The sequence below is a fragment of the Clavelina lepadiformis genome, chromosome 1 (genome assembly GCF_947623445.1).
Source record: "Clavelina lepadiformis chromosome 1, kaClaLepa1.1, whole genome shotgun sequence".
Classification (NCBI taxonomy): Eukaryota; Metazoa; Chordata; class Ascidiacea; order Aplousobranchia; family Clavelinidae; genus Clavelina; species Clavelina lepadiformis.
The window spans coordinates 23472282-23498262 of NC_135240.1; the positions used below are offsets into that span (position 1 = coordinate 23472282).

The following is a 25981-nucleotide window of genomic DNA, read 5'->3' on the forward strand; positions in this document are numbered from 1 at the left end:
TCGATGAACCGTGAAAGCAGCTATTTTTATTTACGTTCAACCCGTAGACTCGTAGAGCATAAGCCGGGTAGGTTAGCCTCGGAAGATAGTTCGACTATAGATTAGAAAATTCAAGATTTAGGCTACAGTGGTTGCCAGCGTAATTGCTTGCGAATGTTTTTCCGTATGTTTTACATATGTGATCTAATTATGGGCTGGGTCGTTCTTAATTGTATTGTGCTCTGCATCAAGTTCCATATGCCTATTTCGCCTACCATAAAAAGGGTTCTTCACAAAAACGTGCTTGTTAGTTTTCCCTATGCCAGATTACGAGGACAAGCCTATCCAGTATTTTTTACTCTCTGACGTTGTTGTGTCTGCGGAAAGTGCGATTATACGCTAATTACGGTATATTCACTAGCGCACTTCAAGTGCCTTAGTGAGCAGAAATATGTGCACTTGACTACATTTTGTATGCATTTAATCAGTTTTGGACATAGATTTCTACATAAATTATATAGCAAATTTTTTAGCAGACAGACTGACAGAAACTTGCCAAAGCATGAAAACCAGCACCTGGCAGCCTCGCCAGACTGCAGACTTTGGCATTGGCGCACTCAATACTGCTATTCATGAGCTTCAGTACCGTACTTAAGGTGCATTATATTACGCTTAATAACTTGGACAGAAATTTCGTGCGCAATCAATTTTAAATTTGAGTTGAGTTGAGTTAAATTTGAATTTGAGATTGAATAAAGCAAACTGTGTAATTAAAACTAAACTATCTACTACTACTAAAATTAAACCTAAACTTCCATCCAGGTTCGATTTCCAGTTGTGCTACCATTGTAAAGTCCTTTAGCAGGGTATAAGGTGCTTGCTTCTGTTCAGTGGGGCTGAAATCTGCAACAAGCATGCAGTTTTTCATTTTTGTTTAATGCTTTTTATTCTGGTTACGCATTGTATTTTTCCTTCCAAAACAACAAATATCATGTTGACATAGCCAAACTTTTTCCCAAAAGAACAAATTTTGATATATTTCAAAACAAAGTTTCAACATGTATCATACAATGCAGTATTATTTAGTGCTAACATACAATTTTTAGCAGCTTCCATTTGCAGAACCTGATTTATATGATTTTACTAGACAATTGCTTTTTGTGCTGAGAACTTCACTTTCTGTGCTCATTTAACAAATGATAACATAATTATATATGAAAATAGTTGTTCTAAGTATACAAACTCTTGCCAGGTAGATGAAGTCAATAGGCTTTGGTGAAAAGTGTAGCTCAAAACATGTAAGTAAGCTTGTACATAAGGTGAAATTATCCTACCCCATTTTGGAAGAATAAAACTGCATAAACTTGACATTTTGATAATAATGGCAAAGTAAACAGTCAAAAGACAAAGATATATATCTTATTGTAATCCAGAAGATGTCATTTTGAGTGAAATTCTTATCCTAATGCTGGGAAATTGTTCGATAGGAACAAACAAGAAAGGGTAATTTTATACCTGCTACTGTTGTCAATGAATTAGCAGCTAATATTTGTATCATGCGGTTTTTAGTGACTATCATGTTTAATTTCGCGATTTCATAAGTATGTATGATGCCGTGAATTAAACAAAACTTAACTGTCGGTTTAGGAGCCTGTGAAATGTGATGCAATTGTGATGTAGCATTTTATGTTGGTTTACTTTTCAATGTGGTTGTTTGCTGACGTACATTTTGTGGTAGTATGCCAAGTTTTATTTAACTACGCAGGTTTTATTCCTTTTCTGCAGAGTAAAAATATCGGTAATGAAACAAAGTTATGGTGTCAAGCTGATTTAGAGGAATTGTGTAGCTTTGTTGTCTATCTGCATTTGTTATTAACTATGTGAGTGGGGTGACTGCTGGATTGAACAATTACTCCTGGTTTTTTATATATCCATTCTACGGAAATGGGAATTGAATTTCTTTGTTACTAAGAAGTAAAAGAAAAACTTAAGTATGTCGGACATAAACAAGCCAAGGACGAAATCAAAGAATTTTGTAAGTTTCTTTTTATTTCTGAGATTGTACACATGATAGTAGCACCCTCGAACGTTTATGACATTGCTCCAGCAATATACTTTGATGAGTGCTGTATCTATGTTTGTGATTTATCTTGACAATATTAAGATAACATATTTTTATATAGCTTTAATGTACTGATATGGGAAATCTAAATACCTCTGCTGTCATTTTTGCTTTTTAATGTTTAAATATACGAAAACGGCAAATTAATAGAATATGTTCATTTTATATATATACATGTTTCATGTATACAATATATATTTTGTAATTCCATAATGTTAGACTTGAAATTAGCAGTCCTAAAATACTGAGTAATCTTTGAGACTGTAATTAAAATTTTTATCTCCCATCTATGGTTTTATTAGCTCAGTCGTATTTCGACCAACAACAAAGCTAAGAAGCCAACAAAACAAATAAAAGGCCCACAAATCTCTGAAGAGAATGCTGAATTCATGCATCCTGATGCTGTGGCATCTAAATTGTCTGAACATGAAATATTGGTGCTATTTGAGAAAATGCTGGTAAGAAATGATTTGTGTTCTTTGAGAAATATTTTTACGTATTTCATACATTATAATTATGGCTATATATATGTATACAGTATATAGTAAATTTTATTTTCTCATTACCAGTAAGACATGAATGACATAATGTCATACATTGACTCAGATACTAAGAATAATGGTCTGCTTGTTGTTTGACAAGTTTCCCTGACATATGACACCTGATACACAATGTGTTGTAATATGGTGATTGTTAGCTTTGGCATGCCTTGTTGCCAATGTTCTTGCTTCCTATGTGGCTTCTATAAGCTGTTTGTTTGTTATTTTAGTATGGTGGGATGACAATATTATTCCTTTTTACAATCTTCTCAACTGAAATCAGCAAATACCTTATTTTGCACAATTTCTATGTTTTATGTATAGACACCAAAATAAATATTTGTTTGCTGGAATTATATATCAGTAAATAAACGAACTTTTCTGATTTTAGCTTGTGTATATACCTGATTCAACATGGTTTGATGTTCATGCATTTGAGTCTATTTTGTTTATTTTTGAATATTAAGGATGATATGAACTTGGTTGAAGAAAAAAAGGAGCCACTTCGAAACAAAGACATGTTGGTTCAACGCAGCATGGTTGTGCAGTGGTTAAACAAGACAGCCATTGTGGCCAAACAGGTGAACATTAGAAAAGCTTTTAAGTATATCAGATTATGTAGATATAGAGTGGTACAGTATATAATGATGCATTTAGAAAGCATGTTGCAACTTGTTTTCTTGTTTGTGCATGGTTATGAACATAAGTCATGGTCATGCATAACCACATGTGTTGAAATTGTCTCATGTTCTATTTGTGTCACTGGCATTGCAGTAAGTAAGTGTTCCGTTTTTAAGGATATTTATGGATATGTTGCAGTTTGGGGACATCCTGAGGTGCTTTTCATGCACTTGTGACTTGGCCATATTGCAACTTTTATTGCAATTGAGATTTTTTATTTTGTATATTTTGTTCTTTGATTTCCTGTTTATTTTCCAGTATTTCCTTTATATTTAATACTTGTATTTGTGAAGTGATTTACTAGTAGAGCTAATGACATTTAATCATTCCTCATTACATCACGCAATGTATTGCTGGTATTCTAGATACTGCTTTTGTTTTTTAGTTTAAATTGAAACAAATCTTTAGTATAGTTACAAGTTTTTAGTTCTTTAGCATAAATTTTTTAGATTTCTATTAACTTTTAATATCATCTCAATATCCACCCACACTGTATGTGGAGCACTATGTTTACTTTTGTTTTGATTGGCAGTTTTTAAAGGAAGCCATTCTTAAATTATACATTCTTGAACACACTGATGTATAAATTCCAAGTGATAGCAGCGTTTACATTGTGAATAGATACTTAGCAACTAGCTTGTGTATAGGCAGTTTGTCACACAGGCACAGTTTACACCTAACACAGTCTGTGCATGACTAAGCTTTTGGTAGAATGATCATTTCATTATCTTGTTGATATTACCTGACTCTGACTGTATCATCAGGGTGAACAAGCAACCACACCTCAACAGTTCATACATAATATGCAAAGTTTGGTGCGCCGCAGAGATGAAGTGTATAGTCGGGATGAACTTCTTCATCTGTTGGAGTCATTGCGTGTTTCCCTTAACAGTAACCCACTGAGGTAAATGGCTTCAACCATGCACATATGCACATGCTAATTCATAGCTATGACGCCAATGTAAACAAGGGTGTGTGTGTGGCTCATAATTTAATTTAGTATAAAAACCTTCCATATATGTGTAATATATGATATGTACATAAAACATGTACCTTTTCTCTTGGTATTTGTGTGTTTGCTTAATAATATGATTTAATGCTGGATACTTTTTCTTAGTAAATAAAGCGTCTTTATAAAACGATATGTATTATTGTATGCCGTTCAATCTTAGTTGCTTATTTTGGTTATTATTACAGCCTACCTTAAAACCTTCCCCTTATAATTTTTTTTTGCAGTTGGGTCCAAAGTTTTGGTCGAGATGGTTTAGACATTCTGCTAAGGATCCTCAACGACTGTTATGATCATGATCGAAACACTGACATTGACAGTAAAATTAAACACGAAATTATCAGATGCTTAAAAGCATTTATGAACAACAAGGTAATTGCACAAACCACAACACACAACTAAGGCCACCAGGGCTTCATATTTAACCATTAATTATTGTTTTTTTAAACAGTAAAAACAGAAACGTATTCCCGCTGTTATATGTGTTATATGTAATACTGAATGTAGTATTTTGTGTGCGATATGGCTCTAAAAACAGATTTTTTTTTTCACAGTATGGAATCAGGGACATGTTTGACAAAGAAAATGGAATAGTAACCCTATGCAGGGCAATTGATCCTACGAATAAAATCATGATGACTGACACAGTGAAGCTTGTTGCTGCTGTGTGTCTACTGGAAGATGGGTAAGAGACTAGGAGAGATACTTTCTACTATTCCATTAAGCAATATTGATTAGATTGTTAGAGAACTATTTTTTCATAAAGTTGTTATGAAAAATATTTTGCCTAAATCAGGGGTCGGCAACCTTTTGCTAGTCACGGGCCAAATGTCGAGTGTACAACTCTTTGGCGGGCTGTAATTTTCATTAATACTATAATTCACACTCACTTCAGTATATTACGCTACATTGCTGCAATCTCAATCATACCAATCACAAAAACAGCAAAATATATGTATTCACACTTCAACAACACAGCATTATAAAAAAGTTTAGGTTAAAGCTCGTGTGCATCTCTCTTTGTATCTATAACGACTAGTCTAGTCTACTCTACAGACAATCTCGTACTTAGTACGAGATACTAGTCTACCGCCCTCGCACCAGTTTTATGGTGTAACAATAGACTAGTACGACGTACTTATGGCGTAACAATACCACAATTTTTTCAAACAGTGCTAACACTGCAGTTTGGAACTTAATAAGAAACGGCGGGCCGTATTCTTGTGATAACTAATTAATATGTCTCGGGCCGGACGATTTCGCATGGCGGGTCGTAGGATGCTGGCCCTTGGCCTAAATGCTGAAGCAGGCGTTCTTGTACATTTAAACCTTTTCTTCAAATTTTAGCCATGAAAAAGTGTTGGAGGCCGTTACAATATGCCACGAAAATTCCATGTTAAAACATCAGCATGCCTACACCGAATTACAACGAGAACATGCCGTTTTACCAGTGGGACCCACACGCTTTGATGCGATTATAGATGGGTTACGAAGTGGGGAAAAATGGCCACAGCTGACAGTGGCATGTCTGCAGTTGGTGAATGTACTCGTGTGTACGCCGGATGATCTTGATTTTCGAATGCACTTGAGGAACGAAATCATGCGTGCCGGGCTCATTCACATCTTAGAGGTTTGTTGTCACTTTTCGTAAGAGTCGATGATACTAAAAATACTGTATGTTGCTTTTTATCCTATTTATTGCAATATGCTTGTGATGCAAAGTTATTAGTCTGAGTATTTCTTGATAACACCAACTTTTGTGGAAATAACTAAAATTTTTCTCAACGAAGGATTTAAAGAAAAGCCAAAACGATGAACTTCAAATTCAGTTAAGGGTATTTGAAGAGCACAGAGATGGAGATTTTGATGAATTGGTTGCAAGATATTTTGATGTCAAACAGGAATTTGAATATCCTTCTTAAATACTTTGTATAGACTCACCAGACTATTTGCATAAGTCAAGGGCTTTCATTGACAATTGAGTAACAGGCTCAAGTAGTTGCCAAATATTGTTTAATGACAATAAAATTAAATTTTCAATGTTGTTTCTTTGACTACCATGTTTACCGAAAGCTCGGATATCTTTGAAATTCTCAATAACTCCCTCCTTGGGACGCCTAGCGAGCCGTTCTTTTTATCAATTCTTCAGCATCTTCTCAGTATAAGAGATGATGAGTGGGCCAGGTATTCGAAATTATTCCTCTTTTAACTTCAGTTTTCGATGATGTCCCATGAATAATTTCACACCTTGTTCTATTTCCAGTTTGAAGCTTTGCTTTAAATTTAATTTGTTTATATTATTTAAGGATGCTATGAAAAATGTAGACTTATATCTTCCATTTCTCTTATTCAACTTTTCCTCGTAGACCGCAGTACTATCGCCTGATAGAAGAATGCGTCTCCCAGATTATTCTCCATCGAAGTGGGATGGATCCAGATTTTAGTTACAAGAAGAGGTTTGATGTTGATGTTTCTCCTCTCATTGATCAGCTTATTGATCAATCTAAAGTCGAAGAGAGTGAATACAAATGTAATGAAAGTCAAAAACAGGTAAAATAGTGAACTGGAATCATTGGTGCTGGATTATTTTATGCAAATTTGCTGATAAACCAACCAACTGAAAATAAATTATTAAAACATGTTAATTAACTAAAGTTGTTGATTGCTTTCATATTAATTGAACAATAAAAATGATTGTTATTATGGATAAAGCAAAGATTGAATCAAAAATCTGAACTGTTTTTTAAAGTTCTTAAATCATGACTTTTTCTATTTGATAATGCTGTTCAACAGTTGGAACAAGAGTTAATAGCTCGGCAAGAAGCTGAACTGAAACTGAATAAAAAAAGTAAAGAACTCAGTGAATTAGAGAAGAAGTTTCAAGAACAGGAATCCTTAATTAAAAACCTTCAAGAGAAGGTAGATGGTTGAATTATTTTAGAGTTTCTCATGGTCACGACTGATACTCATTCTCAACATTGCAACCTTAGGACTGTGCTTATGTGTTGTATAGAGTTGCTACGTCTGTTAAGCTATACAGCATACTGGTATTATTCAATATGGTTGCAGTCATCATGTCATACTGCTTCTGCAAACATTTTTGGTTGTGATGAAGTATGACTGGAAACCGCTATTCTGTGTCACAAGGCTTAGTCATACTTAACTGTAGTTTCCTTAAAAGGGGTTGTTTTCTTAAATTGATTTTCTAAACATTTTAAAGGTGAAAGCTGGAGGTTCTCCTCAGACTGGATCTGCTCCTCCTGCACCCGGTGCTGTTCCTCCTCCTCCTCCCCCACCTCCGCCTCCTCCAGGAGTTGGACCGCCGCCTCCCCCACCACCACCTCCTCCTCCCTCTGCACCTGGTGTACCCCCTCCACCTCCTGTACCAGGTGCTCCTCCACCTCCTCTGCTTGCTCCTGGTGCACCTCCTGCTCCTGGTGCCCCTCCCCCTCCTCCCGGAGCTCCAATGGCCCCTATGTTTGGTGGCCCTGTCCTCCCACCAGGGATGAAAGCTAAAAAACCATTTAAGCCTGAAACGCTAATGAAGAGGTTGAATTGGAATCAACTGAAAGCTCAGGTGATAACAGAGAAGAGTATTTGGACTGAGGCTGAAGAGGAAAAATTTGAAAGTCCGGACTTATTCACTCGATTAATGGCCACGTTTGGCCAGAAGAAAATCACCAAAAAAGCGGCCGCTGAAGATAAGCCGCAGAAAAAGACCAAAGAATTAAAAGTGTTGGATGGAAAAGGAGCACAAAACCTATGTAAGCTGAGCCTCATCAGTCCTATATTTTTATCGCTTTATCAAGAACAGGGAGCTATTTTTGCTTTGCTATCCAAATGAATTTAACATATCACACTTTTCTTCAGCTATCTTCCTCGGTACGTTGAAGATATCGTATCAGGAGGTTCGCATCATGATTCTCAGGGTCGATGACACGCTGGATGACACATTTGTCAATAACTTGCTCAAACAACTTCCAGAACCTGAAACAATTACAGCATTGAAGGAATTCAGAAAGCAATATGATGAACTTGCCCCACCAGAGCAGTTCCTATGTGCGGTAATAACAAATTATAACTGTTTTTAAATTTCCTATCCTTGTCTCTAAGCTGTAGTTTCATGCACAATGACAACATGAATTCTTTAATTGGGCAGATATTGTAATAATACATAGGACATTTTTCTTGTGGCATATTTTACCTGTCCATAAATAGAAGTGTAGCCAGGCAAAAAAATCCCTGTGATGACAAAGGTTTAATCAGCTACCAAGCACATGTAATCCTGTGACAAATTGATTGAGAATGTTGGAGTGAAAAGTGAAATGTCTGCTGTAAGGATGCGCATCAACGTCATAACTATTCTAGTTCTACCACACATATCCAACTTTGGATAATTTGGTCAAAGATATCAACGAAACTGACGCTGGGCATTGCAATGGCATTAACATCACCATTTCATAATCTATTTATATGCACAGAAGGAAGGCTGTGGACACTTTATTATGACACAATCAATGATTTCTTGACATTATAATATGAAGATAATGAACACTGTCCATGCCCTTGGGCCCTAGCAAAAACGCTTTTAGTTAACTGAAATTTCGAGTTAGAGATGAGTTTTGGGATAGTTTTTTGTAATTAACAGGGATTTTTCCAGAATTAGTTAAATTTCTTTGATTTAATTGAAATTATAACTTAACAAGCTTCCACTATCCGTTGATATTACTTTTAAATTTTCTTTGACAAAACGTTACCTCTGTTGCTTTATTGTATGCCAGGACACATTGTATGTTTATGCTGTTTATTCCATATAGATAAGTGACATTAACAAACTGCATGCAAGACTCCAGCATGTCCATTTCATGAGGCAATTTGATGAATTGGTTGGTGACATTAAACCAGGCATCGTTGCTGTAACTGCTGCTTGTCAAGATATCATGAAAAGTAAAAGGTATGGTATACTTGCTGTACCACCAAGTTTCCCTTTTCGCCACACTTTTTTCTACTATTGCACAGTCAGCAACATAGCCATAAACGCAGCCTTTACTATGTATGCAATAAGGTTTTATGGCAGAGAGGACCACAGGGTAATTTTATGTCTGGTTTGTTAATGATTTGCTGACCTGGTTTGACTTTTAGTGCATTTGTGTGCAGCGTGACATCTGCTTTACCATCTTAATGTGTGCATTGTATCGTACAATTGGAATCAACAAAACTGGATTTATTGAATCTACTACAATTACCCATTTTCATGATGTAAATGTGTTTCACTTTAATCTTTTTCACAGGTTCAAGAAGTTTCTAGAATTGCTTCTCATGGTCGGTAACTATATGAATTCTGGGTCAAGAAATGCTCAAACCCTTGGTTTTGACATCAGTTACCTTACCAGGGTAAAACGTGCTTTAGAACAACTCGTCTTTGTTAAGTTAAAATATGCTTTGCGCGGGTAAAAACATGATGCTGACTTAATAATTATCCAGTTAAAAGACACAAAGGACACTGAGAACACTTTAACGATGATGATGTTCCTGGCAAGTATGATTGAAGAACAGAAGGACAAGAGATACAATGAAGTTTATGGCTTCATTGATGATTTTAAACACGTTCCAAAAGCCATGAGAGGTATAATTGCATTGTTTATGAATTACATTGCGGTAAAATTGTATGCCTAGCGTGATAAGCGCACAGTTTCGTTCAAAAGCATAGAAATCCAGCAGTCATCTCATAGAACATTGTGGTTTCAACTTAAGTGTGCACGAATGCATTAAGTGGTGTATGCACTGAGTGTTGCAGTATGTTATTATAGCTATAATTGACATTTAGTTGTTTTCATTATCCTAACTTGATTGTTGATTAAACAGCACTTATTTTGAAAGCATTGTCATTTTAGTTTCTGAGGACCAGCTTACAAAGAATGTTAGCAACATGAAGGCAGCACTGTCAACTCTGCAGAAAGATATTGACGCTTTGAAAAAAACAAAAGATCCAGATGACAAGTTCTCACAAGTTCTATCGATATCCTTTAAATTTACACTTTGACTGATATAAAAATTTATTGTTCTATTGGAAGTAACTAATGTCATCTGTTACTACTAAAGTATACAGTTTTGACCTCAATGTACTTTAAGCGCTCCATATGTGGCATCCATGTTTTATGTTTCAAACGAGTAAGAAAAATGTCAATTCTCTTAGCTTCCTTAACTTTTGTTTTGTTAAACGAGTTCATCAACAAAGCGAAAGACGAATTTACACTGCTTGGCGATATGTTCGACCAGATGAAAAGCTTGTTCCAGTCAATTGCAAAGTATTACTGTTTTGATCCAAAAAAGAAGAGCATGGAAGAATTTTTTGGGGAAATGGATACATTTAGAACCGACTATCTGGTAAGATTTGTAAACCAAACCAGCAGCCAGCTAACTGCTCATTTATTTTCTCATCATCACAGCATGCTGTATTTCTTGTATTCTCTGCATTTCGAAGTTATCTTTGATTCAGCAGTTTAGAGATTTGCTACTTGTTTAATCCATATAATCGATCACAGTTGGAATTAGCAAGCAGATTGTACTGATTTAATATCGTTGATATTATGTTATGCCGATTGTATATTTTTCACCTCTAACTTGACCTGCCTGCCGCCATGTGAGCCATTTACAAATCTGTGATGCTTCATTCCAAACAGACCGCTGTGAAGGAGAATCAACGACGAAAGGAGCTAGAAGAAAAGCAGAAACGAGCAAAACTAGCAAAGGAGAAAGCAGAGAGGGAGAAGGAAGAAAGAAAGAAGAAGAAACAACCCCCAGCCGGAGTCGACCTTAATGCAGGTTCGTACATGAGACGTTCGCAGAAGTTCGATTCTACTTGCATCAAACATCCTGTTTAAGTGTGATAAGAGTCATAGACAAACACCATTCATGTTTTCCTCCTAAAAAAGACCAATGTCAAAGTGCATGTATAAGAGCTAATGTTGGAAGCTATTAAATTTGTGCAACTTAATAATCTAAAAATTTCTCAAATGACAGAGGGTGATCAAGAGGGTGTCATGGACAGTCTTCTTGAAGCACTTTCGACAGGGCAAGCCTTTAAAAAAGAAGGCAGAAGGAGAACGCCCAGAGAAAAAGGTATTTTCAAAACAACAGCCTTGAATTTTAAGATGATGTTAGTTTTAAATTTATTTTGCTACGTACATACAAGCATTTGTTGTGCAGTCTGTGCATATTTCATAGTTACATCATTTTAGGCATTGACATTATGTTCACTAGCTAATGTTTGTCTGCTAGAAGCAAATTCAAAATCATTAATTGCTATTGATTAATGACTAAAATTCAAAATAATAGTTGTGGTTGTTCTATATAGCAAGGAACATAATTTTAACACATATATAAAGAAGTAATTTAACTTTATGCACATACTCTGTTGTTCAGCTACTTAAAGTTCATGATGTAATTATGTTACAAGCCGGTTTATGAAGCATTTGGTTTCATTTTCAATGATGAAGCTTGTTTGCTTGACAAAGAACTTTGCTTCATTCAGAGCATGCAACTATTTATGCTTGTTTTTTATTTTTGCTTGTATGGACATTTTACAATTTCAATTGTTAAGCCAGCTATTTCAAATAACAAAAATTCTATTGCTGAACAATAATCAGATGACAGCCGTCGTACTTTGAGCCCTGGACAAACCATGGCGCAATTACGTGCCCAGCAACACGGCACATTAAAGCGTCCGTCATTTGGCACATCTCGGAGCATAGATCGATCTAATGCTCCTGTCATGGTGCGTGCAATCGCGATAGGTCATGAGCTCGAGAAAGACAATTCAAAACTTCCTCCTCTTGCTAAAAAATCGGGTAAAAATCTTTATTAAAAGCATGTCACCACTTGCCCCTACTCACAATTGTGGATGGTTTTGCACAATGAAGGAGTTCAGGATTAACTAGACTAAAACTGAATTTGGATTCGCAAGTAACCATACTTTTTAATTAACAACACCATCGTTGTACAGTGTACTAAAATTATTTTTATTCACGATAACATTATACTAAATTTTTGGCATGATCACATTTTTCTTTTAGGAGCCAACCAAAATTAACAACATTTTTTGCCAACCATACCTACAATATTATCTCTACTTATTTATTGTTAAATGCAAACCACATACTTGTCACTGAGCCTTTAACTTCACTGCTTCTTACACATAATTAAATGAATACAATTATTGAATCTTATTTAAGTATCACATCACATCTTATTTAAATGTCATTTTAGTACTGACTCGTACAAGATCATAGTTTTTTGTGCGATTGAATGAATTGAAAGTGCATTTGTTTTGATTTACCAGGCTCTTATGATTTCACACTTCATTTAATGTTTATTTTTATGTTTAAAATGTGCATTATTGCAATTTTTGTTCATGTTGTTCTTCTGTTCATAATAAATGTATGCATTTATTTTAAATGTGATTCATTTCTTTGTATGTATTAGACCCTGCACTTTTGTTGGGAATGTTTTCATGTTTTCTCAAATCCACAGACTCATCAGTGTATAAATATGTTTGTATTGGAAGGTGGAATGTGTGCTTATGCATGCTGTAGTATTTATGTTAACTGAACAGTGATATACTGTTAGTGTTATTGTATCAATTTACAACATAGCTCCAATGCACACTCATTCTTTTGCCCGGCATAAACTCTGTGGAGAGTGAGCCTGTTAATTTGCATCATGGTGTGTTATATTTTTTTGCATTGTTATGAAATCGGGGTAAGTAAAGCAATTACCAATAAAAATTTGTTAATCCTGTAGCTTATTTCTGTAGAACGACTGTGTTGTTGCATAAAACATCCAAACAGAATATTCAAAAATGTTAAAGTGTTTACAGAAATCATTTATAACATATTTGGTCATGTTCAAATGGAATGCTTACTAGTTCATGCACAAGTATTAACAAAAGACATTTCAACCTTGAAACTTACACTTTGATATTTAGAAAAACTGGATGCTTTATGTCAATAACATTTCAGTACCAACCTCTAAAATACCAACAATGTAAATGCTTCATGAAAAATAAAACAAACAGGGACTGCAGGAGTTGCAAGGAATCGCTCTCGATCGAGAGGGGTGACTTCCAATGCCACCACATTAACAGCAACACCAGTCGATGATCTGGAGAAAATGTTAACGGCTGAAAACCACACACGCCGACACAGGAAGAGCCCATCACAGGTAGAAGTCTTGGTTGAAACCACTGAAGTAGCTGAAGAGACTGTAAAAGAGGAACCATTACAGTTTCGTGTGCTGAAAGGATCTGATATGCCAGTGTTACGCTAGACTGCTTGTTTCCCGTTTTGTGTTGAGTACATTTATGCGTGCTGTACACATTGCTTCTAGTTTTGAATATGCTTGGCACATCTGCAATGTTTGATCATAATTGCATTTTGAACCATATCTTAAATTGATGCAATCCAACCTTCTTACTTATTTTCGGCCTTTCCTTAGTGCTCAGCCTTGGCATTATTATTGTGTATATTTAGTAACTGGTATGTTTTTTGTTTTTGATCTGTCATGCATTGTGATACCTTACGATCTGCTTGTGCCTGTAGATTTAAATGAAATTTCGATTTCAAACTGTTGCCCTCATATTTTCAAGCTACCAGACTTTTGTTGTTATGCCATTGTGAATGAAAAATCATTTGAGATGAAATTTTCTTTTAAGAGTTATTCCTACAAATAAATTTTTTCTGTTTTTCCTGGCATATGATAAATTATGTTTTTAGTTTTGAATGGAGTACTATTGTTTTTATTTTTATTGCGATGTATTTTCTTCACACGTATAAAATACGTTTCCCAACAGAAACAACATTTTGTGATATAATGCCCACTAACTTTCTGGTTTTTTGTTATAAATTAGTCATTTACTACATTTACATAAAATTGTCACAACATGCCTGATATCACTCTGTGGTAAGTTGCTTCACTATTATATTCAGGATTTCTGCTCAAATAAACAGCAGTTTTCGACGTCATTTTTTGTACTTTTTGTTTATTAGTACATCACATTTGATTTAGCTCTGCAGGCTGTGTTAGAGAAAAATGTCATGCCCTTCGTTAAGGATTTTCTCACTATTACTAAAATGCTTGATGGATTGGATTTACAATCTTGCAAGCAAGCCTGTTTGGCTGAGTTGTTTTACATAACTGTGTAATGACAACTAACTCACAAATTAATATAACACTTACATTAGGATTTTATGATAGTTTATTTTGAATTGATAATTATCAGGAATGAAAAAAGGACAAATTTTCTGTTTTTGTCATAAAGCCCTGTTTTAATGAAATAGTGTTACATTAGAATGGCCATTTTATTCTACGAGTTGCTACCAATGTTAAAAACGTTTTCTGCAATCTGGTTCAGGTGGGGATTTCCGAGCAATAGAACGTTCCCGCTCTCGGCGTCATCTAGTGGGACAGACTTCTGCAGTCGACATTTCACTTGATACAATCACTGCTGACGACTTCAATGCTTCACCTAATTTCAAAGCATCAAATGGAAATGCAAAACGGAAAGTTTACGGATCCATGGAAGAAGCAACTAGTAGCAGTCGAGCTACTGGACCCTCTCAAAGACGAACTCGGACAAATGCCAGCAAAAGTTCTGATGCTCTGCTAGCTGAGCTTAACGCATTATAAATATCATATTTTTTTAGACCAGATTTGTTCTTAATCTAAGTATCAAAAACGACTTAATAGTCTCCGCTATGCTAGTGCCTATGCAGTTGATGCTGCAGTAAACGTTATTCAATGCTTGCCGTAGCATAACTCAAGTTCAGTTTGCGGCTCCATCCCTGTTGGATTATTCATTGTTTCATTTTCTTATATTCTTTCTGCATTCTAAACATGTTGAGTGAAATTTATACTTCCACAAAATACATAGTTCCTAATTAAGCGGCAAATTTTGCAAATGTAATTCGTTATCACATGCGTTCATGCTACAAGTTTTCTCCTAAGTACATCAACTTTCATGCCTGCACTGCCCACAAATAGCTTTCTTTGGTGCCCACCATAGTTGCCGCCTGCAGCATTGAAGCAAACACAAAACGGCATTTATATTTTTGTCTATAGTAACCTGCGATTGGTATAGACTATAGAGCTTCTTTAAATACAAGTGCACAACCGTAAAATATTTTATTGACAATCTCTTCATTATTATTGTTTCTTGTTCCCTTCAGGGAGATATATGATGAAAACATCTATTTTTTTTTATTAACCAAACCACGCTGCTGCCTAATCCAGAACCTTATATTCTTATTAACAACGTCTAGTATAGCACCACAGTGGAGCCCCATTCATTATCTTGCATTACTGTCTTTCTCATGGTTAATTATGTAATCATTAGTGGCTTGCTTTATTCACAAATGCTTATTTCGTACTTTACTGTTGCAAAAACTGTATTATTTAATAATTATTTTCTACGCTTCATCGCGAGATGTTTTGACATCCACAATGAACAACTTTATTTTACAAATGTGTGATTATGTGCCATTAAGTATTTCGCAACTATTTCACTACGATGGCTGCAAAGCTGTGGCCACCAATCATAAACCAAACTTTTAATAATAAAATATCAATATATATCTTCTGGCAGTTAATTGTGCAATCAAGTCTGATAATAAATAAGCACCTGAATTACCAGTTGATTTTATTGATCAATGTTTTGTAAATAAAACAACGAAACAACAGCCCTGTGGTTTTCCAATTCGTCATATCTCAAAAATCATAGGGTAGCAAATATTGTAAAGTAAAGTCCATCAAAACGGGTATAATTATAAGGATATTTAAGGCTGGGCAGACAGGCATATGTAAGTTACAACAGTGGATACTATGCAACGCCGTAGTTACGCTTGCATTGCTTTAAAGCTTCGTTAAATCCATCACAAAGTGAAATGTCTTGTTGTGTTTGTGCACAATTTAAGAACTGTTGTAGCTCCCAGCTGCAAACTTGTGGCTGTTGCTGAGCTTGTTGTTGAGGTGGTTGAGACTGCACCATTGGTTGTTCATATCTTGTATCCGGTTGGCTCTCTCCAGCAGAACTGCTTCCTCCTCCAAAAAGTGCATGACTTACTCCATGTCCTACAACACTCCCAATCGCAACACCACCAGCCGTAGCTGCCATTTGTCCCATAAGACCTGGGCCCTGGCTAGCTGCAGCTGGCGCAGCAACATGTTGTTGGGGCATATGTGCAGGAGCATGACGGGAAGGAGCTGGTGGCGGACTTGATCTCTCTGCTGCTGGTCGGCGAATGGGAGCAGAACTTCGGCGTGCCCGAGGCATTTTTTTACTTTCTATACCAGTATGTTTGTTTTCGACAGAAAATTTCTGCAAAAAAGAAAATTAAGTGAGCATACTATAACGCTTTATTTTTTAGGAAAGTATCTAAAAGGTTAGGTCTAGAGCAGCAGCAGAAAGCATGCGCTAATGAAAGGGAAAAGTGACAAGTCGAAAAGGCTTAAAACGTGCTCAAAAATAATTAAGATAATAGTTTCTGGCAACAACTAGTACGGCCACTAAATGTTGGTGGTTTCATCCTGGGTGTAAGTAGAACTGATCAGGAACTCTATAACGTACTGACAAATCATACCAGAAGGCTACATACCCTAGCAAACATCACAGAAATAAGTTAGACATTAAACAGTAAGAAACAGCTTTTTCAAAACTTTCGTACTATGCCTATAGTTTGCTTAAAATGCAAGTACGCAGCTAGCCTAGTTGAAAGTTCTTACAAAATCAAGTTGCGTACATGTTCCTGTAGGCTATACCATCAAGCATACCAGACTGAAGAGTTTGGAATAGTTTCATTCAATATTGCTGATTTCCATGAGCTACAGTCTGACAGCTTGGACAGCCAGACAGAACTTGTACGTTTCTATGCAATTGCGCAATTATTTCTACCTCCTTTAATCAATCTTATATTGCATCACTTTAGGCTAGTAACGGAAAGATACTATAAGTAAGCCAATAATCTAAAGATATATCGGTAGTATACATGTTATTTTTTACGTAAATGAGCAACTTATTAATTATCTTCCAATGGTCCGAAATTTCAAGCGTTGAAATACAGCGTTATTGACAGTTTGACATCAGCTGAACCTCTGCACTGCAAATTTCGGGTCTGTTATACTTTTGTACTGCAACATGAAGGCCTGAATTGTAAAGAGTTACAAGGTAATACAGAAAAATGATGACGTAACAATTCCTCAACAATCTATCTTGACATTGGAATGAAAAAGTAAAGTAGACCCAAAATTTCTTTCACGACAGTCAATACCATTACGACTTTCAACATGATTACATAAGGACATTTTTATTTCATATAATTCAAACACACAAAGTAATGCTGTGACTTTTTACGTCTTGTTGTAAATTTATATTACATAATAGTCAGAAATGTAATGACTGGAGTCGACTTGAGTAAGTTGAGTCACATTTTCTGATTACTTCACTTGACTCGAGTCAGGGTTCAAAAGTAGTCGAGTCACATTTTCATAAGTTTTAGGTAACAAAATCAAATATTTTTCCGAAAACTTTTCAAAAAAATATCAACCAGACAAATGTGGAGGCAGACATGAATGTAAAAGCATAAAAACGCCAACTACTAAATATAGATTTGATATTTTTGTGGCGTACAGTGCCACATTTCTTTTCTAATGAATTACATAACAGTAATTAGTATAGTGTTTGCGGTATGCGCATTTTTCGTGTTAAAGAATCCGTGTTGTTACAACACACAGTCTTGCATCGTCAAATAAACGATGATTGGATTTCAGTTTATTCGCCTGTGATACTGGCGAACAGCTCCTTATGAGGAGTCAGATAACCACAGAGTTCTAGAGCTCAACCGAGCTCTATCAAAGGTGGTTTCTCACGTATCAAAGCTCACGGATACGTTACATTTTAATCATTTAACAACCTTTTCACGTTTTACCTAATATTTTATGTTCATGCTTTGGGATTGCAAGAAACAATTACTCTAATACATTAGGAAATACGTTTCGTACGTACTATGGATAACACTTAATCTTAAATGATTTAGGAAAACGTGTTTAGCCTAACAAGTGAGTTGCATGCATAGATATAATATAAACACTATGTCCTTTATAAATCGTGTTTATACTATATCTATGGTTAGACAGGACCAAAATCGTTGTATACGGCGTTTAAAATTGTACACTATGACTATATATTGCCAGCCATACTATTGTAGAAATAAATGTTAAAATTGATTTCATAATCTGCGCTTCGCACTTTTTGGACGGGCGACGGACTGGTCAAACGTGGAAATTTAGCAAATTCCATTGTAGTTCGCTCCTTCGGTGTTCGTTTTTGTAATTTATTTTGACAAATGGAGAAGCAACTGTTGCCTCTGTTCCCGGGCATTAAAACCCTAGATACGCGACTGATTCCATGTGGGTGCAATCTTATTTGAGTGTAATTTCGTATTGGTTTAATCCCTTGTAACTGCTAATCCTGCAATTGCGTGTGGTCGCAATTCTGTGAGGGTGCAATTCCGTTTATAAACGACATAGTATTTATACAGTATTATATCTATGCGTGTAACCCACTTGTTAGGCTAAACTTGTTTTCCTAAATCATTTAACTGTTATCTATGGTACGTACGTAACGTATTTTCTTCTGTATTACACTATTTACAGTACTTTTTTCCTGCAGTCTCATAGCCCGGACGTGTGCAATTGCGTATGGGTGCAATTCCGTATGGGTGCAATCCCGTGTGGGTGTAATGACGTTGCCATAGATAAATCATATAACAAAGCATCCAAATTAAAAGGAAGCTGTTTTCAGTGAAGCAGTGAAGCTGTGTCACAAACGGTAAAAAAATATTAAACGTAGTAATTAAAATTACGACTAAACACCAGTTATTCCAGATTTTCTTTGTCTATAGCCTACATTTTCACATTTGTTACTATCAGGGAAACTGCGACTTTTGGATAAATCAACCGCAAGAAAATAGGAAGCTGTACATAAGCCTTTACTCAAGCTTCCCATACCAGTTTCTGCAATGCCAGAAGACAACTTTGCGAAAAGAGGCGGCACTTTTAAGTTAATACTATGCTCACTATCTACGTTTCTACTCGTATCATTGCACCAAGCTTTATGAATAAAAACGACTTTTTGCGTAGCCTATTTGCGTGACATTTCTGTTACGCTACTATTGTCTTGGTAAGGGAAACAATAATATCAGCTAAATCAAGTTATGTATGTTGTTATTTTTATCGCTTAAGGGTTATGAATAACAAGGCAATATATCTTCTATACCAAAAACCATGTAATGTCAGTTTGGGTCTAGACGAGACATTGCGTTATCACAGCAAACCATTACTTTAAATGTAGTTTTAACACCGCAAAGATATCCTGTGTTATTGCTAAATGCTTAAAAACGACAATGTTCTAAGAAAAAAATTTAAACGAATTATAGGAAATAAATTTTGTAGTTTAAAATTATGGAAGGAAATTAATTAAGGAATACTGATTTTTTTGATTTTTGGAAAGTTGAATCGTTTGGTATAATATTTCATTTTAGATTTATTAATGCAAGTTGTCTTTCCCTAAACCACTTAAAATACATAATTTAGTTTTTGAAATTCTTCAGTAGACAGTGATGACTTATTAAAGGCATCGATATAAAATGTTCTAAAAATACCATTCAAAGACACATATTCCTGAAAGTTATTGAGACATGTTGTCCTGTGCTTTTGACAAACAATGCTTTTATTTAATTGTAGTTAACAAAAAATATTCAACCAATAACTAATTCTACGAAAAAAAGATCGGTTTCAATTTAAATCGGTAATTACCCGAGACACGGTGCCAACATGGGCAGTCAAAACAATTTCTGCAAAATGATAGAGGTTTATTGCATAGAAATGTTTTATACTAGTCAGAGCACGCTTGCTAAGCACGTTCAGGTGGTCAAAAGGTTACGTTAATTACACGTAATATGCAAACGTAGCTGGCATGCAGTTAATAGTTTCTTGCTTATCTTAAAAACGACAGCAAACATCATCTTAAAACTCAACGAGACTAGTTGAAAAATGCATTTGAATACGATTATAAAGTATTGGCTTAATGGTTTAACGAAAAGCAGTTTTTAACGAGAAATCAGTGTCGAAACTACAAATAAAAAACATAAAGAAAATCAGGTACATGCACGATCGACATTTTGTCTCGTTTTATCTCACGCAATCACGATCTCGCATACCGACCGAGCAGCTACTTTTCGTGGAAACTAGTCAGCAAATGTAATGTCGCCACAAAGCACTAAAGACATCTTATATTTTATAGCGAGACACATAGCATGATCCTTTCATAACTGAAAATCGTTAGTGGAGCAGAGACACCTAAAGAGTGGTTGTAGTTGCGAAGTTACAGCACGAGAAATGGCTCTTTTTGGAACTTTAGTGCTTGTTGGTCTGAACGTCGTATTTTTTGTGATTTTCTTCAACAAAAGGCGAAGGTTAGTTTTTTCAGAACAGTTTTCAGCTCACCAGACAAAGTAATATATGTGTTGTAAGATTGAGACATGAAAATAGAGTAACAAAGAAATGAATTCTTATATTTTTGGGATATTGTAAAAACTGCTGATTTATAAAAACGTCATAGTATAGCAAAAATATACGACCAGCATGTATTCTTAATTTCATTAAAAATCCGTGTTTGTAGAAGAATGGGGGAGCCCCCTCTCGTGAACCACTGGCTTCCATTCATTGGGGCGGCACTCGATTTTGGAAAAGATCCGATCAATTATCTTAAAGGCTTGCAATCAAGACACGGTGATGTGTTCAGCATGAAAATAGCCGGATGGTAGGCGTTTATTATATTCTCTTTACGTATATTCAGTATTATTGATATCGATCATTTTCATACGTTATGTTAATAAAAACTAAAGGTATAGACAAACTTGGTTCTAAGGGTTAAATTAATTTTTTAAAAACACTTTTGTGGTAAACGTACAGTCGTATATTAATATTGTTCATCTATACTTGTGCTAAATTTTATTAATAATGTCAAAATTACTTTTAAAGCAAATGATGATCAACGGACGTATTTTGTAGGGACTACCATGTATTCATGAATCCACTGGATGTGAAAAGCCTTGAGAAGAACAAGGATCTTGATCATCGGGAAATCATTGGAGATTTTGCGTCGCGGATGGTCGGTGATCCTCATGCAATTCTGAAGTGTCCGGAAGATGAAAAAGATGAAAAGAAAGGGTTCCTTTCCAGTCTTATAAGAGGAGAGTCAAATCACACAAAATCTCCCAGCACCGAACGCAGAGACAGCTTTACTCCTGGAAAGGTACCGCCCAGGGAGAAGATTACTAACATCATTGAATCTAATCTTCGTGGATCTGCTCAGCTAAACGCTTTATGTGAGTCTTGTGTGAAGTGCACCGTCAAGGCTATTTCTAGAAATCTTCAAGACACGGTTATGGAACAAAAACACGTCAAGGTAAATTAAAAAATCGTCGAAAAAGGGCTTGAATTTCAAACATTTTAAATTATAAGAAACGTCAGTTTTGCAGCATATTTCAGACACTTTGATGTTTCAAAACGGAAATAGTGAAACGACGTGTCTTTTTACTCTTTTGTTGTAATTTTCTAACAGACGGGACTCTATAAACTATGCCAAAGGTTTGTTTTCGACCTCACTTTCAACATGCTCTTTGGGTCAAATCCGGACGAGGAAAACGAAACTCAAACAATATTCGACGAGTTCTCGGTTTTCAACAACAACTCTGCTCTTCTTCTTGATCGTATTCCCATTCACCTTTTACCGGCGACAAAACGATCACGTGACAGGATCCTTGACCTTTTAGGAAAACTTGACTGGTCGAGACGATATGACGTATCCAGAATGGTGTCAGAAATGAATAAATGTGCCCCGAACTCAGGTAAAATTTTCAGAGACAAAATGCAAACTGAGGTATTAATTAAATCTGCTTTTCAAGCCAACCCATTTTTAATAATATTCATTAACGTATTTTAGCACAACTTGATCAACATTTTGCTATTTAGTTATTAATTTTTATCAACCAGATCCCGACGGACGGAGAGCCAGGCATCTCCTGGTCACATTGTGGGCAGCTCAGGCAAACACGGTTCCGGCATTGTTCTGGACGCTTTTCTACCTCCTACGCAACGGCGATGCGCGATACGCAGTTATGAGTGAGCTGAGCGAATTACTCCAGAAGAAGAACAGGAGGAAGCTCAGACGAAGATCATCCGATTACATCAACTTTAAGAAAAAGATTGCGGCTGAAACTTGTGACAAATGGCCAGAAATGGAGGACATTCTTGAAATGCAGAGAAAAGAAATCGATAAATTAGTTATTTTAGGTATGAAAATGCATGTTAAAATACAATTCATATATTGCTGGTGTTTTAAAGCGCAAAAAATTGCCTCAATTCGATATTATTTGACGTATTTTGGCATATTTGTTACTTGTGTTGAGATTATGAAACACGTAAGAATTTGTGGGGTTCATTTGGGTCCATCATTTTTCAGATTCCTGCTTCAAGGAGACGATGAGACTCGTTGGATCGAGCATGAGCATCAGAAAAGCGAAGAAGGACACGATTCTAAAAACTTGGAACGGAGACAAATATAAGATTAGAAAGGGCGACTATACAACTTTCTACGCCCCTCTTACCCATTTCGACAACGACATTTACAGTGACCCTGAGGTAAATAACACCTGGCGAACACAACCTATACATACTAAACGTCAACCTAGGTTCGCTGGAGTGCACATGGAGCGCGAAATACTTCACGAATTTAATAACGCGCGTTCCACTGGATAAAAACGTTAAAGTTAAAAAGTGAACGCTTAGGGCTAAGCAGAATAACGTGATAGTATACGTCTTTGCGTGACCACTACCTTATCACGAGCCGGACATCTCGCCAAATTATTGATTTCCGGAAAATCGGTTTTAATGACTCATACATGAACACGATTTTTATGAAGCAACCTTCATCTCTTATTAAACGTAAAAAAAGATTCTGGTTGATACCAAACGAACTGAACAGCACGTTTTTCTGGCCAGACAGTTTTCTAGCTAAAGTAGACGTATTCTTCTTTACGTAATGTCACGGAATACAAAAGAAAAGAAAATATAAAGAGCGACCCTTTCACCCTTCTTTACGCATTTTAATCATTACACGGAAAAATTTCACCGGAAGTTATTTAGCAAAATTACAAAACCTATGAAAAAACGTCACAAATTTCTACTTTAATTATCTACGTAAATTTTAAAGTAAAAATGAAATGAAAGAAGAAAAAATACAAATTAAACAGTACAAATAAAAAGAAATACGAAAGGTTTAATATTTCAAAGATATTGACAAAATTTTTAGCCGACATCCTTTTACGCAGGAGTACATCTATGATCGCTTCCTGGAGAGCGGATATCCTGGTTCGTCGATCTCTAGCGACTGTTCAAATTCAAGCATCACATGTTCCAAAGTTCTGAGAGCAAAATGTCGCTTTTACAAAGGAGAAAAACGCATCAGTCCGTCTCGGGCCATCATGACTTTTGGCTACGGACTGACACGGTGCCCAGGGCGCCATATTGCGACGATTGAAATTAAACTTTTAATCCTTTCAATGCTCAAGTATTTTAATGTCGTCTTGGGAAGTGATGACATACCGGAACAAGATCTCACTCACCTAGGATTTGGCATCATGCCCCCGAAAAATGAAGTTATAGTTGACATTTCTTTAAAAGCTCCCGAAAGGAAAGGGAGTGTGTTTTAGAAAGTTTTAAAGTAGCCTATTTCTTCTTTTATTGGTGTTTATTGTTTTATGTATACTCTGATGTTTAATTTATTCTCTTTGGCGTGATTTTCCCTGACACCCAATAAATAGTATAAGAAGTCTATATATTAAGACTCTCTTCTACATTTGTGTGCTTGTTCATATATTGACGAATCGCACGAAGTTTTGCGTCTTTTTTCGTTTTTTGTGCTATTTCGGTGTCGTGTTGTCCTTTCGTTTCCTTTACTATCAACAGAATTCCTATATTTAAATAAATATTTAATTACTAAGAACGCAACTTTTTCATTCACGTATATATGGGCAGAAATAAGAAATAGAAAGATATTAAGATTGCAACACATTTCATGCTTTGACCTCAAGATGTATATTTGGCAACTGGCATATAGGTATTCTGCCGACAAGCTTTAAACTATCATTAACGACATTTTGACTAAAGATTGGTAAATTTATGCCAATATTTCCACGAGTTCTATTTTATAGATGGTCCTAATGGATCGGACAATTTATATACTATATACAATTTCCTATTATAATCTTTTCAAAACATTTTAAAAGCAAAACAGTTAGGTTCTATATAGATTAACCTTTGCCTTTTTATTTGTGGCTAAAACTATTACCGGTAACTCTTGACAGTATAGTTAAAAGTATATTGGCTACGTAGGTTTGTAAAGGCTTTCATCGGTTACACCAAAATAAACATTTTTGGTGTATTTTTTTAGTTATATATAGAAAGACTTAAGATGTTTAAATTTAAAATATGGGAACATATTTAATTTTAAACGTACATTTGATGCTTGGTTAAATGTCTAATTCAAAAACTTACAAATATATATAAACCTATATACAGTATATGTACAATATATGCTATCACTGCAAAGGTAATACCGCGTTTTAAAGTTTGTTTGTTTGTATTCTGTATTAAAGTATTTTTATGTACTGTACTTTGATTATAACTTCTTTTATCTTTAACGAAATTTCTACTTTTTTTTAATTCATGCTCGAGTATTTTGATGTATTTGGCAAGTTTTGAAATTTTCTGTAGCCGTTGGAATATTTTTCTACGATGTATAAAATATTTTCAGATTGTAAACCTTGCAAAATGCGTTCCGAATTTTGCAACACTTTGATACTAATCAAATATGCGATGATATACCAGCAAAGTCACGTGAAGCAAATTAAAAATTGCAAAATGGGTTAATAATTTTTGAACACGAAATCTAATAACGTCGTCCGATAGCAAAATGTTAGGAAAGACCCTACCATTTACATACTCATGCTAACTTAGGCCAAATTTGGACATATTATATAACTTTTCAGACATGCATAGGAAATGATAAAAACGATTTTATTTGCAACCTTTACAACTTATCTAACTGGCGACCATACTAATTTCATAAAAGCAATATTAGATCGACATAAAAACTCTGCCAAAAATGTTGGACTAATAAAACCAACAGAGTATTAATTAAGCATGAAAAAGGCACTGAAGCTGATTCCTGTAATGAATTTATTTGGGCCATTTTTTAACTTAATGTGTGACGATTTATTCCACTGTTAGTTTGAAAACGATAGTCTTTGTTTAACTACACTCATGATACAACAAAGTTGTGTTACATTTTTTCCCAAATTTTTTATACAAGACAATGACGTAAAACTTTAAGACATGATCTTTGTTGTATGACTTAATTAATGACCTTTTTCCTAAAAAGAGAAACAGAATCAATTAAAAATATACATGGTGCAATTATTGCACTGCAAGACACAATCCTTACGAACACTATTCAAAATAAAATTGGGAAAACAA

General features: G+C 35.3%; 3 protein-coding genes across 8 annotated transcripts; 2 read left to right on the forward strand and 1 right to left on the reverse strand.

The window, feature by feature from the left end:
• The first annotated feature begins 1742 nt into the window (after positions 1–1742).
• Positions 1743–15963, forward strand: LOC143445681 (protein diaphanous homolog 2-like). Of its 5 annotated transcripts, XM_076945151.1 has the most exons (23): positions 1743–2014; positions 2404–2559; positions 3108–3221; positions 4086–4225; positions 4558–4702; positions 4885–5015; positions 5678–5960; positions 6121–6239; positions 6398–6514; positions 6697–6880; positions 7124–7249; positions 7551–8094; positions 8201–8394; positions 9148–9284; positions 9622–9724; positions 9815–9956; positions 10225–10349; positions 10553–10717; positions 11014–11155; positions 11354–11452; positions 11980–12180; positions 13407–13552; positions 14742–14898. In XM_076945151.1, exons 1-23 carry the CDS (start codon positions 1973–1975, stop codon positions 14760–14762), a joined length of 3576 nt encoding a protein of 1191 aa, XP_076801266.1. In that variant the 5' UTR covers positions 1743–1972; the 3' UTR covers positions 14763–14898. The 5 variants fall into 5 exon arrangements, with proteins under 5 accessions (XP_076801266.1, XP_076801106.1, XP_076801188.1 ...); XM_076944991.1 differs by lacking the exon at positions 13407–13552 and having other exon boundaries at positions 14742–15963; XM_076945073.1 differs by lacking the exon at positions 14742–14898 and having other exon boundaries at positions 13407–14352.
• A 45-nt stretch (positions 15964–16008) lies between these two features.
• On the reverse strand, positions 16009–17594 carry LOC143445975 (coiled-coil-helix-coiled-coil-helix domain-containing protein 2-like). The gene has a single exon (XM_076945440.1). It carries the CDS (start codon positions 16656–16658, stop codon positions 16206–16208), a length of 453 nt encoding a protein of 150 aa, XP_076801555.1. The 5' UTR covers positions 16659–17594; the 3' UTR covers positions 16009–16205.
• A 3098-nt stretch (positions 17595–20692) lies between these two features.
• On the forward strand, positions 20693–24443 carry LOC143459078 (cytochrome P450 7A1-like). Of its 2 annotated transcripts, none has more exons than XM_076956053.1 (7): positions 20693–20856; positions 21066–21203; positions 21455–21851; positions 22008–22293; positions 22439–22738; positions 22908–23086; positions 23776–24443. In XM_076956053.1, the coding sequence occupies exons 1-7, from the start codon at positions 20780–20782 to the stop codon at positions 24154–24156; spliced, it is 1758 nt and encodes a 585-aa protein (XP_076812168.1). In that variant the 5' UTR covers positions 20693–20779; the 3' UTR covers positions 24157–24443. The 2 variants fall into 2 exon arrangements, with proteins under 2 accessions (XP_076812168.1, XP_076812162.1); XM_076956047.1 differs by having other exon boundaries at positions 20694–20856; positions 21063–21203.
• Positions 24444–25981: the final 1538 nt, after the last annotated feature.

Bases quoted from the DNA above. Each gene is read 5' to 3' on its own strand.
- LOC143445975 (XM_076945440.1), bottom strand. From the start codon at position 16,658: ATGCCTCGGGCACGCCGAAGTTCTGCTCCCATTCGCCGACCAGCAGCA.
- LOC143459078 (XM_076956047.1), top strand. From the start codon at position 20,780: ATGGCTCTTTTTGGAACTTTAGTGCTTGTTGGTCTGAACGTCGTATTT. The intron at 21,204-21,454 runs GTAGGCGTTTAT...CGTATTTTGTAG, and splicing joins AGCATGAAAATAGCCGGATG to GGACTACCATGTATTCATGA. The intron at 22,294-22,438 runs GTAAAATTTTCA...TTTATCAACCAG, and splicing joins TAAATGTGCCCCGAACTCAG to ATCCCGACGGACGGAGAGCC.
- LOC143445681 (XM_076944991.1), top strand. From the start codon at position 1,973: ATGTCGGACATAAACAAGCCAAGGACGAAATCAAAGAATTTT. The intron at 5,016-5,677 runs GTAAGAGACTAG...TTCAAATTTTAG, and splicing joins GTGTGTCTACTGGAAGATGG to CCATGAAAAAGTGTTGGAGG. The intron at 6,881-7,123 runs GTAAAATAGTGA...GCTGTTCAACAG, and splicing joins GTAATGAAAGTCAAAAACAG to TTGGAACAAGAGTTAATAGC.